General features: G+C 50.4%; 1 protein-coding gene across 4 annotated transcripts in view; it reads right to left on the bottom strand.

Annotated features, from left to right (window-relative positions):
- CHST15 (carbohydrate sulfotransferase 15) overlaps positions 1 to 18,824 on the bottom strand; it is a 112,968-nt gene that overhangs the window by 17,544 nt on the left and 76,600 nt on the right. For all 4 annotated transcript variants that reach the window (XM_012781325.3, XM_012781322.3, XM_012781324.3 and 1 more), the window contains exons 2-5: positions 14,537 to 15,601; positions 13,434 to 13,773; positions 11,555 to 11,701; positions 9,091 to 9,247 (exon numbers count right to left, since the gene is read on the bottom strand). In XM_012781325.3, the coding sequence (XP_012636779.1) occupies positions 9,091 to 9,247; positions 11,555 to 11,701; positions 13,434 to 13,773; positions 14,537 to 15,082 (1,190 nt within the window). In that variant the 5' untranslated portion in view covers positions 15,083 to 15,601. The remainder of the gene's footprint in view (positions 1 to 9,090; positions 9,248 to 11,554; positions 11,702 to 13,433; positions 13,774 to 14,536; positions 15,602 to 18,824) is intronic.

Raw genomic sequence — 18,824 nt, 5'->3', positions numbered from 1 at the left:
CACTGCGATAGCGCCTCAGCGTTTGGCAGTTTTAGTTCTTCCATGGTGAATTGCGTATTAATTGTCCTGCCTGCTGCGTGTAGAACTCTGCAGGCTCTAGCTCCAGAGTCACTAGTTTGGGGAAACCATCTCTAAATGAGTTTCTCCTCCTTTTTGTTCTTATCATTTTTATGTTGATATAATCCACATACCATGCAATTTACCCCTTTAAAGTGAGCAATTCAGTAGTTTTTGGTAGATGCACAAAGTTGCACAACCATCACTGCTCCCTTGTTCCAGAACATTTCCATCACAACAATAAGTGGCTGCTGGTTTTAACATGTCAGTTCCCAGAGGGGCCCATGTCAGAAGTCACTAAGATCACCAAGCTCAAAAGGCACAAGAAATCACGAGCTTCAGTCTCAGGTTCTATTAGACAAGGGCAGGCACTCGATGGCCTTGGGCTATGACATTTCCTCCAATTACTGCTCCGTGCACGGGACTTCTCAGAGAGCCAGGCTTTGAGAAAAGATTCCGCCGATGCTGCCGCTGTGGGCAGCTGGCAGCAGCTCCCACTGCTGGCCCGGGTCACCAGGGATGCTGGCCCGACCTCCCAGAGCTCACTGAGTGCCCCGTCAGCTTCTCAGAGACACTCACGTGAACAGTCACACTTCCTCAGTCAGGAGCCCCTGAGAAGAGACACACTCACGTCCTCCAATTCACCCCCACAGCCCTGTGGCCACAGGAGCGTCACGATAAACGTGGTTACAAGAATGAAACCAGAGCCCCTGGCCTCATTATTCTCCATTTGCCGGCATCCAAATTTAAAACACTGATCAATAACTTCCAGACCTCCAACATGGGGCCATCGATACAGATGATGCATATTTTTCCTACCAGGAAAAAAAGGTCATTTGATATAGCTGGGAAGGAGCCCTTTTGTCCCACTGAATCACAGGCCAGGAGCATCTCACCACGGGCTCGTGGAGCCGGGCTCGTGGAGCCGGGCCCGGCCGGGTGCGCTGACTCGAGGGGACCTGCAGGGACGCGCAGGGCCCGCGCAGGCCGAGCACAGGGTGGACGCTGCTGAGGCCCATCTTCTGCCAGACGAGAACATCCACGCTTGGGCCTGAAAACACCCAAACGGATGCAAAGCTCCCTGTTTGCTGGGGCCACCCGGGCAGGCGTCTCCACTTTCCCACCAGGCCCCAGGTCCCCAAGCACAAGGTGGGTTCCGAGTCCACCTTCCAGAGCTTCCAATCCCAGGGCCTTGGTCAATTTCAGGGACTGGAAGGTAGAACCTCTCAGAGGCAACACCGTGCAACCTTGACAGCCCCGCGCCCTCACGGTTCACGGAGCGCTTTCTCGTGATTCCCAGAGACCCCGATGGCAAGTGTCTCCACAGGTGAGAAAATCGAGGCGCACTGAGGATTGGGCAGCTAGCTACTACCCCTGGTTACAAAGCCAGGCCTAGGCCCCAGGGTGTGGGCCCCTCGCTGCAGAATGACGGCCACTGCACCCCAGGGCTGGCCTGGGTGGGACATGGGCTTCCCCTTCTCCTTCAGCAGAGCCGACCTCACTGAGCGGCCAGGTCCCCAGGCTCTGCCTGGTGGCCCTAGAGCCCATCCTGAGGCACACAGCTCACCTTGTAATCTACAGACACAGAGACAAGGAGGCCCTTTTCCCCTAGGGCGTTCCTCCCGCAGGGAACCGCCCTTTCCAAACAATCCGTGTGGGAATACCCAGGACTGCCAGAGGCTTTGCAAACCCTTCCCAAAAAAATAAACAGTGTCAAACACACAGGAGTTTTCAGCTCGATGGTTTTCTTCTACCAATAACAAGACATGGTCCCTCTCTCCAGGTGGCAACTGGACTCCTCAGTGGTCTGCAGAGAAAACCTCCACAAGGCCCGGGCTGTCCTTGTGGCCTGGGTGCTGCCCGCTCCCCACCCGACTGCAGTCTGCGGCCGACCCCTGGCCCTCGGGTGGCTGCAGTCTGCAGCCGACCCCTGGCCCTCGGGTGGCTCAGCAGCTCGGCCCGATGAAAGTGACCTCGTCCACTGCCATGGCCCGTATCAAGGTGTGTCAACCTAAGCAGGCGGCTTCTGGGAGGCAACATGCCTGAGCCCCCCAGGAAATGACCAGGCAGCTTCACTAAAGACACCGCTACAGTCTTCCCCAAGACTTGTAACTTCTGCAGGTAGCTACAAGACGACTCCGTGAAATTCTTCACCTTCCACAGTCTTTGGAAAAGCAAAGAGAGTGAGAGTTGGAAGGGGAGGAAGCAGGAGAAATTGATTCGTGGCTGTTGTCACAACACTTATACTCCAGCAGCCTTTCTTCCCATTCCGTCCTCTTACCCACAGAGGAGCTCTCCGAATTTCCCTTTGGGATAGTTTACACTAACACTAAATCTCTCAGTGCTGAGGACCAGCCTGCTTTTTAATCCTCGTGCAAATCTGCCGTAGAGAAAATATCGCGTGACATTTCCAGTGCCAGACTGTCCTCTCCCGCCTGAGAACACGGCGACAGCTTTCGACCGGCGCTTCCAGGGGCTTGGAGGAGTCGCGCTGTTTGGAGAAGGGTTTTCCGCGCCGCCGCCGCAGCCCGAGGAGCAGGAGAGATTCTGCCTCAAGTCGAAGGTCTACGGCAATTCCCGAGTGTAAATCCAGCCTAGCTCCCTCTGGGAGTGCTGGTGCTTGCCTGGGGCCGGGCCTCTTGATGAGGTGAGCCCCGGCTTAGGCACCCAGAGACTGGGGTCCTTACTGCTTACCGGCTTTGCAAAACCAGGGAGTCATCCCGCTGGGGAGTCGCATCCACTCCCTCCCAGGAACTGCCTGCGGCTGAAAGACCTGCCTCCCTGGCGGACCTCATCCAGCCTCGGGTGGAGAGACAGGAGCCCCTCACCCGGGACAACCCTGAAGGGCCACCGCAGCTCCAGAGCTCCCCACAGGGCCGGCTGAGACCTCCCACAGCACACAGCACAGCCCAGCCCTCCTCTGCCTGTCCTGCTCCCCCACCCCGCCCAGGCTTATCCTCAAAAGTGCTCCCCGTACCCCTCCGGCACACAACTGGCCGTCCCTAGGCCTGCAAGCCAGGGACTGACCTGACCGGTGAGATGCTTGGCTCCTCGGTCAGACCTGCGTGGGATCGAACCCCAACCGGCCACTTACTAACCGTGTGGCTTTGGATGGGTGATCTAACCCCACTGAGCCCACATACCTCACTGTGAACACATCACGACGGCCCCTGCACCTGCTTGCAAAGCTCCAATAGGGCAATGCCTGGAAAGGGCTTACGTAGAGCCAGGCCAGAGCCAGAGTGCGATGAACACCAGATCAATTCACTGAGGCCCGTCCCCACCCCTCAACTAGACAGAGGCTCCGTGCGGATAACGGGGTGGATCCTGCTCTCCTGTGTACACATGGCATCTAGCGCGTCAAGGGTGTCAATAAATACAGCCACCTGTCACCTAACAACAGGGATACGTTCTGAGAAACGCATCCTAGGCAACGTCCCTGTGCAAACGGCACAGAGTGCACTCACACGAGCCTAGATGGCACAGCCCACTGCACGCCTGGGCCGTGCGGCACACCCTGCTGCCCCAGGCTGCACACCTGCACACCTGCACGGAACGCTGCAGGCAGCTGTAACACAGTGCTAAGTATTTGTGTATCTAAACACATCTAAACATAGAAAAGATACAGTAAAAATATAGTATTATGATCTTATGGGACCACTGTCACATATGTGGTCCACGGTTGACAAAACCTTCATTGTGCAGTGCATGGCTATATTTAGTGAGTGAATAAATGAGCGATCAGTTAGGTTATTATTATTAGCTACTACTAATACATGATAATAGTAGCTAACTTATAATATTTTCCATTTGTCCAGCACTGTTTAAAGACATTACTACATATATTAAGTCATTTAGTCCTCACAACCTTTTAGATAGGATTATTCCCCCCATTTTACTGATGAGGAAATGAAGCACAGAGAGGTTAAGCTACGTGTCCCAGGTCACAGAGCCAGTGGGTGGCAGAGCCGGGGTTCCAATACAGACCACACACCCTACAGACGGAGCGCATCAATAGCACCAGGACTCCTGGCCAAACATTTGGCCCCATCACGGCCTGTGTCCCAGTGAGTGACTGCACAGAAATGGATACATTTCATTAAAAGCCTCGTTCCCTTGCTAGTTTATTGGCATAAATGGATGAATTATTTAACCAGTCCAGGGGCTGTTTAAAAACCAGCTTATATAAGCAGATGAAGAAAACAACTACCCGGGTTCCAAGGCTCCAGGGGTTCTGGTCAAAATCGAGCTCTAATTCTTCACTGAGCTGAGAGCCCTCCCCCTGGACCCGCCAGCGTAAGCGTGAAAACCGGCCCTTCCTGTGGTGGCCGTTTCTGGGCACGGCGTTAAGACTCCGCACAGGATTAAAACCCAAATGAGGACGTTGTAAAATCCTTAACAGACGGTACATGGCCCCACTCCGAATGTCCCTGGAATGAAGGCGGAATGCAACCGGGTTGGAGGGGCCGGCAGCACGTCTCGCACTGAACGGGGGCTGTGGGGGCCTCGGGACCAAGGGGCGACTCCACCAGCTACCCCAGCGAAGAGGCGGGAGGCTGGTGTAAGATGCATTTGAAAAGAATGGTCTTTACCACTTACGAATGGGATTAAATAAAGAAAAACTCTGCTTCTAAGTGATGGCTTTTTTTTTTTTAATTAACTAGGCCAATTTAGCGTAGGAACGCATCAATTTACTCTTAAATTGTTGTGCTTTCCTACAGAGAGAAACTTGGAACGTGAATTCTTGGCTAGCCTCTCCCACCATATGAACCATTCCATCCACTTCTTTCCATTATTCCTGTTTTCCTCCGGGAAAAAAAAAAAATGTACTTAACCGTTTATATCCTCCTCTGGAAACTTAAAAGTGATTTGACTTTGGCTACAATTTCAACATTTTCAAACCCTCTACCTTTGATGGATTACAGAAATAAAGGGTAAGTGTGAACCTGAAACTAGAAATCAAGGTGGGTCTTTTTCCCCTTCAAGCCAATTTGTAAAAGGAAAAGAACAATTCGTTCCAATCCAACTGGCAGCGCACAACCCAGGGCTCTCCTACCTGCAGACGAGCGAGGTCACGGAACCACCACGTGGGCCGATGGCCCGGGACCCCGACCGACGGAACTTGGCTTGGGAGTGTTTGTTTCTTCAAGAGCAACCCAAGCACACAGCAACGTTTATCCCCTTTCTAGCTGGGATGAGTAACGAGCCAGTCATTTCAAACAGGCCATGAGTCAAGGGTTTCAGAAAAGAAGGAATACCTATTGTTAGATATTTTCATAAATGTTTAAGTGATGAAACAGCTACTGCTGTCAGTGACCCACACACAACACACAGTCCCTCTGCACAGGGGCTGGCATCCAGCTGGAAGCTACTGTTCTCTGGCTGGCAGCCCCAGTGTCCAGGTGGAGAATGGGGGTGGCCCGCAAGGATCCCCAATTCCTGGTATTCACACCCTGTAGTCTCTTCCACTTGAGTATGGCTAGACCTAGTGACGTGCTTCCAACCAACAGAATATGGCAATGGAGATAGGATGTCATGTCTCTGACTAGGTTACAAAAGATTGTGGCTTCCAGCCTGCTAGGAGACTCTCCCCCTTGCCGGCCTGGATGAAGCCAGCAGCCATGCTGGGCAGTCCTGGTGGCAAGGTATTGAGGGCAGCCTCTCACCAAAAGCCAGCGAGACCTGGCCTCATGCCAACAGCTCTTCAGCCCACAACCGTGTGAGCTTGGAGGCAGATCCCTCCCCAGCCAAGCCTTTGCATGAGCCCCCAGCCCTGGCTGACACCTAGACTGCAGCCCGTGAGAGACCTGAAGTAGAAGACGACACAGGTTCCTGACCTCTGCAAACTGCTTTAAGCCGCTGAGTTTTGGGGTAACTTGTCAGCAGTAGCTAACACAGCAGGCAATGCAAGGACTGGGTCGGCACCCCGATGCATGCTGCCGCCACCGCATCCTGCCCTTCTCCTCCTCAGTACCAGGACATTTGTCAGGACAAAGCCACAGTCCTGCTTCTCTGATAAAGCGCCACTCCTAGAGGGCAGGCACCTGTCACCACCATCGCTCATGGCTGTATGTAAGCTCAGCACCCAGCACAGGGCCCAGCACTCGGAAAGGGCCTGTGAACAGCTGAACTGATGGACAACTGCTGCTAGACTGAGGACCAAGGAGGCAAGAAACCTTCACTTTCAGTTCCTAGTATAAATACAGCATTTGTTCTCAAAAAAAAAATAAAAATAAAAAAAATAAGAGAAGGAAACACAGTGGCCTCTTGGGAAGACCATGTGCTGGCCCGTGAGCCTCCTCCCAGATGGCAACTCCGCCAGGGTCTGAGACGCAGGCGGCAGGTCTCGTTCTGGCAGAGCTGTCGCACCTGTACAGCGCTGCTGCCCTCCCTGTTCCAAGGCTCACCTTCACCGTGCTCGTCCTCAGAGGTAGAACCAGAACCCTAGAAAGAAAGAGGCACACTCGGGAACCTGGCTCTACCTCCAACAGGAGGGCACGTGGTTTTTACTTTTGTACTCTCTGTTCCCTCTGCTCAGAATGCCTCCTCCCCTTGACCCACCTTCCGCGTTTACTTAGCAAACTCTTATTCATCCTTCAAAACCCAGCTGGCATCAGCTCCTCCAGCTTAAACCTTTCTGGACCTCTGCACTCAGGCGCCCTCTCCCCTCCCTCCCATCCTGCTCTTGCTGAATCTGCAGGACCATGACAAACCGCGGCCACGCCTGTCTGACCAGCCCGGGAGCTCCTGTCTTCCCCGGGCCCAGAGCGGGACTGGCACACACTGAACTCAGTCCCTACAGACTGGTGCACAGAGTTACAACACGCTGCTGTTTCACTCTCTCCCGGCCCCCTGCAGTTCAGTGTGACCTTCCTCAGAAAACGTTTGGTGAGCCGAGAATGCACTCTTGAGAGAATGTCCCCACCCTGGGAGCTGCGGCGGGGTGGCGTGGGGAGGGAGGCAGAGCAGCTGAGAAAACACCTCCGCGGGCGGCTGGGGTCAGCTCCGTCAGCAGCCTTCGGGGCTGGCGGTTGTGTAATCACAAGAGCCCCACTGGTGTGTGTCAGCTGCTCTCAGACCAAGGGAGACCAGCCCACCACTAGGAAAGGGGCCAAGTCCCTGCCTCCCAAGCGTGTAGGACACGCAGGAGCAGGAGGACGTGGCAAGGGACAGCAAGGTCAGTGGCTGCCCCGGAACCAGAGCGGATGGATTCCCGAGGCTGGAAGACACGCAGGGAGCAGAGAGTGAAACCACACCCGGCATTCGAGGGACAGGGTGGCACCGGGACAGCCACCACATGCTCAAGCTCTAGGGCCCGAGGCTGGGGCTGAGCCAGCTCTCCCCTGACAGGGGCACACTCAGAGGAGCAGGCTCCATGCAGAGGACTCCTCGAGAGGGAGGTGGGGCAGCCCAGAAGCATGGCCAGGGCCGACTCTAAAGCATGTCCTGCGGGGGCAGCAATGCTGAGCGAAAGCAGCAAGACACACACACACACACACACACCTGCATAGAAAAGAAGTCTGGAAGGAAATACACCAAAATATCAATAGCAATTATCTGAGTGGGAGATTAGAGGTGTTTTTGAAAATAGTTTTCCTTTATAGTTTTCTAACATATTTCCCAAAATGTCCACAACAAACACGCCTTATTATTACAAGTGGCAGAGGTATGGGGCCAGGACGGCGCCGTCTGCGGAAGGAATTAGAGGTGCGTGCGTCTCCCAGGGCCGCTGGAACGAGTCACCGCACGCTGGCAGTGCACCACGGCAACAGCCTGTCCTCTCACAGCCTGGCAGCCACGAGCCTGGAATCCAGGTGTGGGCATGGCTGGATGGCTGGTTCCTTCCAGGGGTTCTGAGGGAGAACCTGTCCCAGGCCCCTCTCCTAGGTTCTGGTGGCTGCCGGCAACTCCTGGCACTCCTTAGCATTGCTTGGCTTGTGATAGCATCACTCCAATCTCTTTGCAGGGCACGCTCCCTGTGTGCTAGGGTGGGCAAGGGTCTATCCTAACCCGACATGACCTCATTCCAACTTGAGTGCATCTGCAAAGATCCTATATCCAAATAAGGCCACAGTTATACACACTGGGGATTGGGACTTCAGCACAGCATGCTGAGGGGCATAATTCAATCCGTGACAAGACAGCCCGAAGTAAAATAAGACACGAAGGACTGTGGCCCCGTGCGCAAATATCTGGCAGGCTCTCCCACCGTGGGAGGGTCAGACTTGGTCTGTGTGGCTTTACAGGTAAGAAATTGGAGCAAAAAGTAGATGCTCCCAAAAGACAGATTGGTTTCAAAATAGGAAGAAGAGACCTGCCCTGAGCCAGTTTGGTCATCTTGGACAGGGAGCTCCCTGTCTCAGAGGACCTCAGAGCAGACTGCTCCCCCCCCCACCACCCCCGACCTGCTGGAACTTATAGGGAGCACTGGGCTAAATACTTTTAAGGTCCTGGCAGCCCTGAGATTCTGCAATCCACACAGGCATCATCAATGACACAAGCATCGCCCAGCACCGGCCAGGCCACCCTGTGCTGTCTGTTCAGGCCTGTAGCTTCGCCTCGTCCACACTGGGCCACCCTGATCTCAAAGGCAAAGCAGGTCTGTCCATCACTGCCCTTCCTCTTGGTCATCCAAGGAAAGCTAGAGACCGCACACTCAGGGCATGAACCCGTCGGGAGACAGGGAATCCAGGAGTGAAACCACTCGGGGAACCCAGCCCCCTGGTGCTGAGGGTGCTGCCCAAGCCCTGAGAGCACCCAGGGTACCGTCCCGTCCCCAGGTCAAGCCTGCCAGAGGCTGAAGACCCACAGACCAGGGTCAGGATGGCTAAGAAAATAGTCTACAATTTGTTTAAACACAGTGAGGATTGCCCCAAGAATAATATTTACATAAGAAAAAGCAGTAACATTGCAAGTTAAGTTTGTTTGTTTTTTTTTAAAGCAGCAAAATCTTGTTTGTGATGAGAAGCAAACATGGTTCTTCTAAAGCGCCTTTCCTTCTCCCCCCCAAACACGACACGCAGAACCGCTCACCTCTCCACGGGGTCCCTGAGCATGACGATCAGTCTGGCGTCTGGCTGAAAGGCGTGGATGAAGTCTTGGGTCAGAAACGGGGGCTCCCCGTCTGTGCTGTTGTCGTAGAAGAACGTCCAGGCGTTGTTGTCCCACATGGTGGAGGCGCTGGCCTCCCCTGGAAGCAGAAGCAGCAAGTGAGCCCTGCTGGCCCGGGGCTCCCACCAGGCGGCCTGGGCCCCAGAGCCCAGGTCTGGCTTGGTGCCTGCATCTTCAACAGCCATGATGGGCAAGCCGATCAGCCGGCAGATGGGACTCCAAGCAGAGGAGGACTGATGCCCACCCTGCCATGGTGTCACCTCCTGACCATCCCCCCAGAAGCTCTGTCTGGAAATCCAGGTGACCCACAGAACACTGAGTGTCCCCTCGGGCTCTTCTCTCCAAAGCGAGCAAAACATAAAACCTTTACTAGCGTCTGGCCCCCCAGGTTCACAGTATTCAGCTTTGCTCATGTGTGCTCCGCACTGTGCCAGGCACTGGGACAGACGGGGGACACGGCACAGCCCCTCCCCTCTCAGACTTCACAACCTGAGGGGACACAGACAACTCGAGAGGCATCAGCACCACAAGGGGGGCTCTGGAGCAGAGGCAGGTGCCTTTCAACATGTCGAAAGCCCCAGCCCCAAGGTCAGCCCCCAAGTTCGGGTCACAGGAGTCCAGAACCTCCAGTGCAACTCTAGCTGTAGCACAGACTGCTGGGAAAGGCCCTCTCTGACCTAGGGGCCCAAGATGATGACAGACCCTCATGCCTCTGCCCAGGATCTACCCAGAGGAGCTGAAGCAGGGTAGAATCACATTTCAGCGCTGGGAGTAGCCTGAAACCAACCTGGTTCAATTCAACAATCCCATTTTATAGATGTACAGACTGAGTACAGAAACAGGAAGAATGACTTGTTGCAGGGCACAGAGCTGGCTGGTGGCACAGGCAGGGCTAGATGCCAGCTCATCTGCCTCTCTACCCTGCCTGTCGCACCAAGAGGCTACCATAAAATTCACCAAACTCTGCTTTATGTAAGTGCCAGCATAGTAATTTTATTTTTTGTTCTTTTTTAAATCTAGAAGCAAGCAAAATTAGAAAACTAAACTAAGGGTTTCCTTTTTCTTCATTATCTAGTCTCCATTTCCTAGCCTGAGGATACATATTTTCAGCTCTTTCATAAGAGGACGAGATTTTCCCAAAGGCACATAGTATGTGAGTCACAGTGAAATGTACATTAGACTTGTGATTCAGGGAGTTTGAACCCCAAGTCTGCAAAAGGTTAGCTAATACCCAACTCATACTCGAGGTGACTCTCAGTGACTAGACTAGATTTAGAAAAAAGAGAATAAATAAATCAGGGCATAGGCACATAAGCCTGTCCCCTTGGACGTGAGAGTTATAAGTAAAAAGTCATCCTTCAAAGGGCTAATTACAATTCCTCTTAGGAGCTAACAGATTCATTTAATTTGGAGAATCAACACATAACAGATCTAGGCAAATTAAAAAACAGATCACTGCCTCAGGTAAACAATTTAAGCAAAATATGTGATTACATTTCTCTCTTACAAAAGGCATAAGTGGATAAATGTCTCTTCAGCTGAATCCAATAAAAAGAGTTGTCAGATGAGTAAGTCTAAAGATGGAATACACAACATGAGAACTATAGTTAATAACGTTGTATTTTATACTGGAAATGTGCCAAAAGAGTAGATTTCGGGTACCACCAGAAAAAAAAGGTAATTGGGAGGACACGGATATGCTAATTTGCTTAACTACAGCAATCATTTCACTTTGTGTATCTACATCAAAACATCATGCTGTATACCTTAAACACAATAAAAATTCTTTTAAAAAAGGGTGAATGTTTATTTATAAAACATATTTATAAATATTTTTTTAAAATGATTATTAATCAAACAACCTCATTCTGAATGCCCAAAGGCATCAGGTTGACAAGGGCTAGGCTTTAAAACAGCAATTAGTCCTAGGCAACGTGTTAGGGCTGCGTCTATTTCAGGAGAAGCTGCCTCCGTATAGTCCCAGCGGCCGAGAATTACAAAAGCCCTGAGCAGTAAATCAATTAACTGCATTTATGATTCCCCATCCAAACCTACTCAGATCGGCAGATCAGGAAAAGAAATCAAATATGCCTGCTTCATTTAAATTTAAAAATGGTAACTTTAAAAAAAAAATCAGCTGTCCTTGAGTCTCCAGGGAATTAGAAAGTCAACTGAATGTTTCTGCTTTATAATAATTGTACAAGTGAGGTGAACCTTTTACATAGGGATAAGAGTGATGGCCAGGTGGGGAAGTGGAGGCTCATGAGAAGTCTGCAGCTACCATGCAAATGTTCTGCAGGTGAAGCAAAGCTGGGCCTGGCCCAGGGCATAAGCTGGGACCCCGGGGAGGGTGGTAGCCCTCCCGAGAGCCACGCAGAAGCCTTACCGATAATGATTTTATTCATCTTGCCCTCCTCCTTTGCAGAGCTGGCCTGCAGTCCTTGATGGATCTGGTGTGCAGCCAGGTCAAAGAGGTCCAGATAATCTTCCACAGGGTAGCGGTCTCGCAGCCCATCTCTCAGGCGAACAATTCCTATGAGAACCAAGAAGCAGGAATCACTGAGGACACAGTTGCCAGTACTGGGGTGGTGGCCTCCTGGAGAGCCACCAGAGAGAGATGGAAAGGCCCAAGAGGCCCAGCTGCAGCAGCAAAAGGCTCAGTCCAGGTAAGCTTCAGGAGGGGCAAGTGGGGATGGGGGCCTCTGAGGACTGGCTGGTCTCTTTCAATCCACCCAAGCTATACACGGTGAAAGACACCACCACTATGCCTGGCAGTGGCAGCTTAAAGGATAGCACACATATTCAAGCTACTGATGTGTCTCTTAGAAGGCCAGAGAGTTTGGGGCTGGTTAACATGTGCTCCAGGTGGGACTGTAAAATGGCTGGACAGTAAGGACATCAGGATGCATGCATGTGTCAAACAGGAAGAGGGGGAAAAGGGCAGGCCACATAGGTGCAGGCAGCATCCTACAAAGTTCCTCATCAGGGCAACCAGCATCCTCCTGATGTTCCCTCCCCTGACTATTCGACCGAGCAGACTGTCCATCTGTCCAAACAATAAGGAGAACTGATCATCCCCTGGACAGACATGGATTCTGGCATCAGCCACACACAGCCTAAATTCACCCATTGCCTCAAAAATGAAAAAATGTCACTTGCAAACATTGTAAAGACACACTGCCCAACACCACAGCTAAAAAGTGCACGGAAATTGAAAAGAGAACATTTCTGGCAAAATAAGAAGAGGTTCAAGGTGACACTAAGGACCAGTTTCCAGAGGCACACTTCTGTTCTTCCCTCCTCCCTGACAGTGGGAAGCTGGTTTTCATTAAAGGGGAAATCACCATGAGCCGTGGGCGGAGAACGCCCACCCTGCTGCAGGGGGGTGTGTTCAGAAGCATCCGGCAAATGCACCGGGACACAAAACCTTGGCTCCTACAGTGGCCGCTGCTAAGCCACAAAAGAAACATTTGCACTTTCCTTCACTCCAGGATGAACATCAACAGGATGAAAGCAAACATTTGTCAAGAAGCACATTAAGAGTTGGTTTAAGGAAAATTTCTCTTCTAGGCAACTTGGGCCCTTTACGTGGAAAATGCCCTGGTGGCTCGCTTGGAGTACTGCTGACACAGGCATGTATCACCCCTTAGCTCCAGTGACCAAACGTCTCCTGGCAGAAGGAAAAAGGTCAGAGAGAGGAAACAGTGATCTGAGGGCTGCAGGGTGCCTGGGGCTGGGCTGGAGCAAGGAGGGACAGGCAGTTTTTCAAGGTCAGCCCTGGGGCAAGGGCTGCTGACACCAGGTCTCCAGACTTACCTCCCTGTAGTTTCCATACGGAACCCATGGGGCAGACGGGGCAGGTCAGAGAAGCTGAGGGCCAAAGCAGCTCGGTCTCCCCCAGGCGTGGGGGCTGCAGCCTGAACAGCACAGAGCTGGGTGCCAGGCCCCCAGGCCACATGTTTCCAGCTCTGCCACCTGCCTGCTGCTCATGGCTGGGATCATGTGCCCAGGCTCTCAAAACAAGAGCTGTCGGTTGTGCACCCATCCCCTTGCCCTGCACACAGCTGGCACTCAATCAGTGCTCACTGGGTAGCTGGAAACCGGGTGCCAGCCCCTGTCGGATCTTTCTGCATCAGTGTCTTCTCACCTCCCCTTCCCTGCTTCCCTGGGACCCCTAGCCCTACGTGTGCCGAGGGAACGAATGAATGAGAGAAAGAGTGAGGGAACGAATGGAACGAGCCAGGAGCACTCAGACCAGCACTCACCAAACCGCTTCCGGGTCCACCAGTGCGGCTCCTTGATGGCGGAGAACTTGACCTCGGGGTGCAGCCGCAGGCGGTCGTAGAGGTCGGTGGTCCCGCACTTGGGCTGCCCGATGATGTAGAAGCGCGGCAGGCAACGCAGGCGGAAGTGCTTGCCGTGCGCATGCGCCAGGTGGCCCCAGAAGGCCTTGCGCAGCGCGTCGAAGGTGGAGCGGAAGCGCTTGGAGTAGAGCACGTAGGAGTTGGTCAGGTAGGGGTCGGTGGTGTTCCGCCCCGAGAACTCCTCGTACCAGCAGGGGCTCTTACTGTTCGGGAGGAACTTATTGGGGATGACTGAAAACATCTGCGATGAAAAGGAGACGTGCAAAAAAATTAGCGAAGACACATTCCAGCCACAGTATGAACATGCCTTAATACTGACTGCAGTGTTCAGACGTGAACCATTATTTGACGATTTAAAAATAAAGCAAAACGTGGTAGGCAGCCAATGACTGTGCTTTCCTTTTCCCAAAATTAAAATAAAAAAAAATGGGGGAGGGGATGAAGATAAAAGTTTAATCAAAATCCATTCTATCATAATTTACCTTTCCTATATTTATACACACATAGCAATCTGATTGAATGAAACAGTTGGAATCTTCAATATACTATATTATATATATATATACTATATATATATATAACTAAATACTAGTTATATATCTAAATTGCCACTAGAGACAAAAATAGTGATTGGGACAGAATAGAAACAGGAAATCAAATGGAACCCAACTTTTAAATCCCAAATAATGGTGATATACAAAAGCAGCTTTAACCACCATGATCATATGTCAAGCAAGAAGTTCTGGAATGCAATGATGAGAGGGGGTGTCCCGTAAACATTTTTAGCTGCACCATCCAGGACAGCAGACTTCCTCCTTGGTGTTCCATACCATAAGCAGACAGTGCTCTCTCAGCACATTCTGATCCATAAGGCTGTCAAATTCTCCTTGATATATCTGAAAATTTTTTAGTTGTCTTTATTCTGTGTCCCCAAAGATGGTGATAGAAAAGGAAGCCATTTGAAAAATTAGACAATCAATCAAGATTAGCACAAGGCTACTCACATGCAACTCCTGCTTCTTGAGGTCTTCTAAGTCTGGAAGCCGTCTGGTCGTGAACTCAATCCTGGCTGTGATGCTGTTGATAATTAATTTAATGCTTGGATAGTCCTTCAGGTATGAAATGTTATTTACAGAAGGCTGGTGATGATGGTCTTTCATGTCGCTTGGATTTTCGCTGTCCATCAAGCTGGGGTTGCTGGGCAAGCCTCCATAATGGAAAGGTGATGAGATCAGAGGCTCTTGGTGGGCCCCAGAAAGGATGTAAGAAGCCGTCACCAAGGTCATTATTATTAGTCCAAAAAGGAGGCTACATCGCTTCCCCTTCTTAAACCGCAAAATCCCACCCCAGCTCTCATTCCCTTCAGTCCTCACTTCGAGAACAGCCAGCAAGTTCATCTGCTTACTGTCCACATGAAACAGAATTTTGTTTTCTCCTCTGCACGTGGGGCACGCCTGGTGACCGTGATGGGGGCCTCCTCGGCAGCCAACCTGCTGTTTGTGTGCGTCCTTGGGTAACAACTGTATGCAGCAATTAATGCAGTGTCTCATGGTAGTGCCCGGGAGTACTGGCTTATTGAGCTGTGGGTGAGCCCCCCAGGAGTCTGGATGCCTGCAAGCCGTGCTGGAAAATGTTAAGGATGTCTTGTGATTACATAAGATGGTTGGAAGGCACAAGCAACAGAAACAAATGTAACAGTGAGCAGATACCAGAGCACTAGAGAACGAGGAAGGACATTCTTTGCTTCAGCTCTGAAAGACAACAAAAGGAAGTGATCTCCAATTGTCATGTTCTAGAAGAGCCACTGCAACCACAGAGAAGCTCACAAGTTCAGGAGCAATTCTGCCTGGCCTTCAGGTTTTTCCCATGGCACAAAAAAAAGTAGAGGAATTATCGCCAGAGAACATGGAAACACACACAAGATTAGAAGATATCATGGTCTTCTCTTTGACAGATGGATTGGCATGCCATCTATGCAAACGCCTGTAAAGGTCTCTACTTTTACATCCTGAGTTCCTTTGGAATGTTTCCTCTTCATGGGGAGCAAACTCTTAAAAATGTTAGATTTCCTAAACAAAAAGAAAATAAGTTTTATTACATTATGCGGTACTAGCAATAACCCAGGGATCATCTTCCAAGGAGAAATAGATGTTTACTTTCTCTTTTGCACTTGTAAGTTTCAGCAAAGCCTGCTTGGTCACAAGCAAGTCATAGGAAATCATACAGGATAAAGGCTTCAGGTCCTTATGCTTGGCTTTGGGGCTCAATCTCCACTACCAAATGCAGCCCCAAAAACACCAGCACCGCCAGCTCCATGACAATCCACACATCCTCTAACACCCTGTCTTGATACATCTAAGTTATCAGATCCCTGAATCCCAGGATTTTGCAATCATTCTCAGATTCACACACAGTCAATGACTATGAGTTTGAGGGATGAATTGAAATATCAGTGCTTTTCAGTCAATGAAAATCTAAAGAATACTAAGGAGGAAGGCAGGAGGCAGAGATGGCAGGAGGCAGAGAAAATATGTTTTCTTTCCTCCCAGTAGCATCAGTAGTCTCTTACCTAGAGCTAACGTTTAGTATCAGATTAGGAGGCAAAAGTTAATGAAAATTTAGAAATAATGAATGATCTCTCCTTCAGTAGAGTGTATCATATAAAAAACCATTTGACTGTACATTATTAAGCAATTAAATCCAAGGTATGGTATTCCTCTGAGTAACATAGCACTTCAGACCCCAAAATAATTTTTCACTTTCATTATTCTGGGGAAGATGTGATTCTTAAAAATCCATTAATAGAATCCTGTGATTATAAAATGTATTGTCGTCCAAATGACACTTCTTCGTAGATGTCATAAAAAGAGCCTTGGACGAGCAAAAAAGAACTACTTAGTTTCTAGCAGTGGTAGACCACCACTGACTGGCTGTGTGACCTTGAGCAAGCCACATAACCTCTCTGAGCCTTGGTTTCCTCACCACTAAAATTAGGATAATAAGAGTACCTCCCTACTAGGTCTGTAAGAAGTATTAAATTCGTTAATACATGTAAAGAGTTTGCATAATGCCTGACACATATTTACCATCCCATAAAAGGTAGATAACATTGATAACAACAGCATCATCAATGACTATTACTATTATGATTTTTAATTGGTCAGTGAATATCAAGAATATTTGAAATGGGATCAAACATAGGAGAGCCTATACCACATTATTATTCCTCAGTGATTTAGAATTACCCAAATGCAGTAGACTCACCTCTAATTCTTCATACACACCCCTCAAACAATCCTTACCGCCCTCAGAGAGGTGGTATTAACTAACCCTACATTAGGGCCTCCATGTACTGGCTGAAGGGTTGAACAATCAGAACCCACCAGAAGAAATGTTCACTTTCCTTGGACTGAAAAGCCTATGTTTTCTCAAAATATGGTGGCCAAGAGATAGCCAAGCAGTGTTTCCCAAAACGTTTTCCACCCACAAAATGTCTGGCTTGTTGTTGTAAGTGCTCCATGCTTAAATTATTTGAAGAAAAGGTGGGATGGACAAAATACACAGAATTTTTTACAGAGGGGTGTTTCAGGGATTATAACATGCTAATAAAGCCCTGTCAATCCAGGAGACAGGAATATAATACACAAAATTGGCAAAACATAATTGGCCAGGGAATCTTGCTAAGGTCTCAAGGAACCAGACTGGGAAAGGCCAGTCAGCGCGCGCTGAGATGCGAGTCCGAGTCCGGCAGAGGCCGTAGAGGAGCTGGGACAGGAGCAGAGGAGGGTGCGTGGGAGGGGAGGGCTCCGGGAATCCAGGCCACACATCCCAGGCCCTGCCCCCCACCTCCCTGAGGGCAGCTGCAGGGACACTCAAGGCTCAAACCTCCCCTTCAAGCTTGCTCAACCGCCCCTGCCCCATCCCTTAGTATAAACAATTCTTTCAAACCAAAGAAACAAAAGGGCAAGATCCCCTACTTGGAAACTCCATCACTAAGGCCAAGAAAACATTTTTTCGCATGTCGAAGACAAGGCTGAGCCAGGGTTAAAAATGAGACTCCAACCAGCGGCTCAGCGGGGAGGGAGTTTGCACCCTTGTGTCTTTCTGCTGCAGAAAGTCTAATTAGATTTTTTTAAACAGCAAAACAAAACATGGACCCTGAAGCTCCAAGACAAGAATGTACATAATCCGGACACAACAGAATGTGCAAAACATCCTAAACAAGAGCAAAGTTATCTTCCTTGAAGCAAAGTAAATAAATAAGCCTGGAGAGTCCCGGAGCTGACAGTCCCGAAAGAGGAGAGATGAAGACGGTGCTTTGCCTGGGGTCAGCCAGAAAGCCCCTGTCTGCTGGGCAGCTGCCCCTCCCGCCAGACCAGGGACAGTGTTTTCTCAGCTCCTACCATTCATTCCTTCCTTTGTTTGTTCAACAACACTTTCTGAAGGCTGACTGTGTGCTGGGCATGTTCCGGTTGGGGAAGGGTGGCAGAAACCAATACAAGATGGGGGTGTGATGTAAAAAAAAATGTATACATGTATATTTGGTCTTCATCCTCAGTTACTGGCACACAGCTTCCAAAATCCTTAGCATTTCCTGAGTGATGGGTGAGAGGAGCATCTTTTGTTACTCACAACAAGCCTGTTTCAACCACACCCGAGTTTATGCTGAGGAGGTGACTGGTGGTGGCCCCCAGATAGCTTCAAGAGGGGGTCTGGTGAATAGACAGACCAAACCTTGATTAGAATCTTGAAACTTTCAGTGTCCTCCTCAACTCCAGGTTGAGGAGAGGGGCTGGAGGTTAAGTCAGTCACCGGTGGCCACTGATGTACTCAGTACCCTGAGGACAGGGTCTGGGAGCTTCCAGGCTGTTGGACACGTTGGAGGTGCTGGGAGGGCGTGTAGGTAAAGCACTTTCCTGACTTCTGTGAGCTGTTCTAGTTAATAATCGAACCTAAGGAGGCGGTGGCGGGAAACCCCTGCCTCTGTAACCAATTTGGACAGAGTGGGGGTGACCTGGGGACCCGAAGCTTGTGACTGGCGTCTGATGTGGAGGAGTCTTTTGGGACTGAGCCCTCAAACCTGTGAGGCCTGATGCTCACCCTGGTGGTGTCAGACTGGAATTGAATGGTAGGAGCGGCAGTTGGTGCCTGGAGAGTGGGAGCATTTGCTGGGGGGGGGGGGGGGGGCGTGCCTCTTTAATAAAAATGTAAAACTATCTTACATTTACAAGTTGTACCAAAACATAGAGCCACTGTGGTACGTAAAATACACTTCAGTAAAGTTGGGCAAAA

This window comes from Microcebus murinus, chromosome 14, assembly GCF_040939455.1.
Source record: "Microcebus murinus isolate Inina chromosome 14, M.murinus_Inina_mat1.0, whole genome shotgun sequence".
In the NCBI taxonomy this organism is placed as follows: domain Eukaryota; kingdom Metazoa; phylum Chordata; class Mammalia; order Primates; family Cheirogaleidae; genus Microcebus; species Microcebus murinus.
Note: the sequence above shows the minus strand (reverse complement) of the source record. Positions and strands in the feature narration are given on the sequence as shown.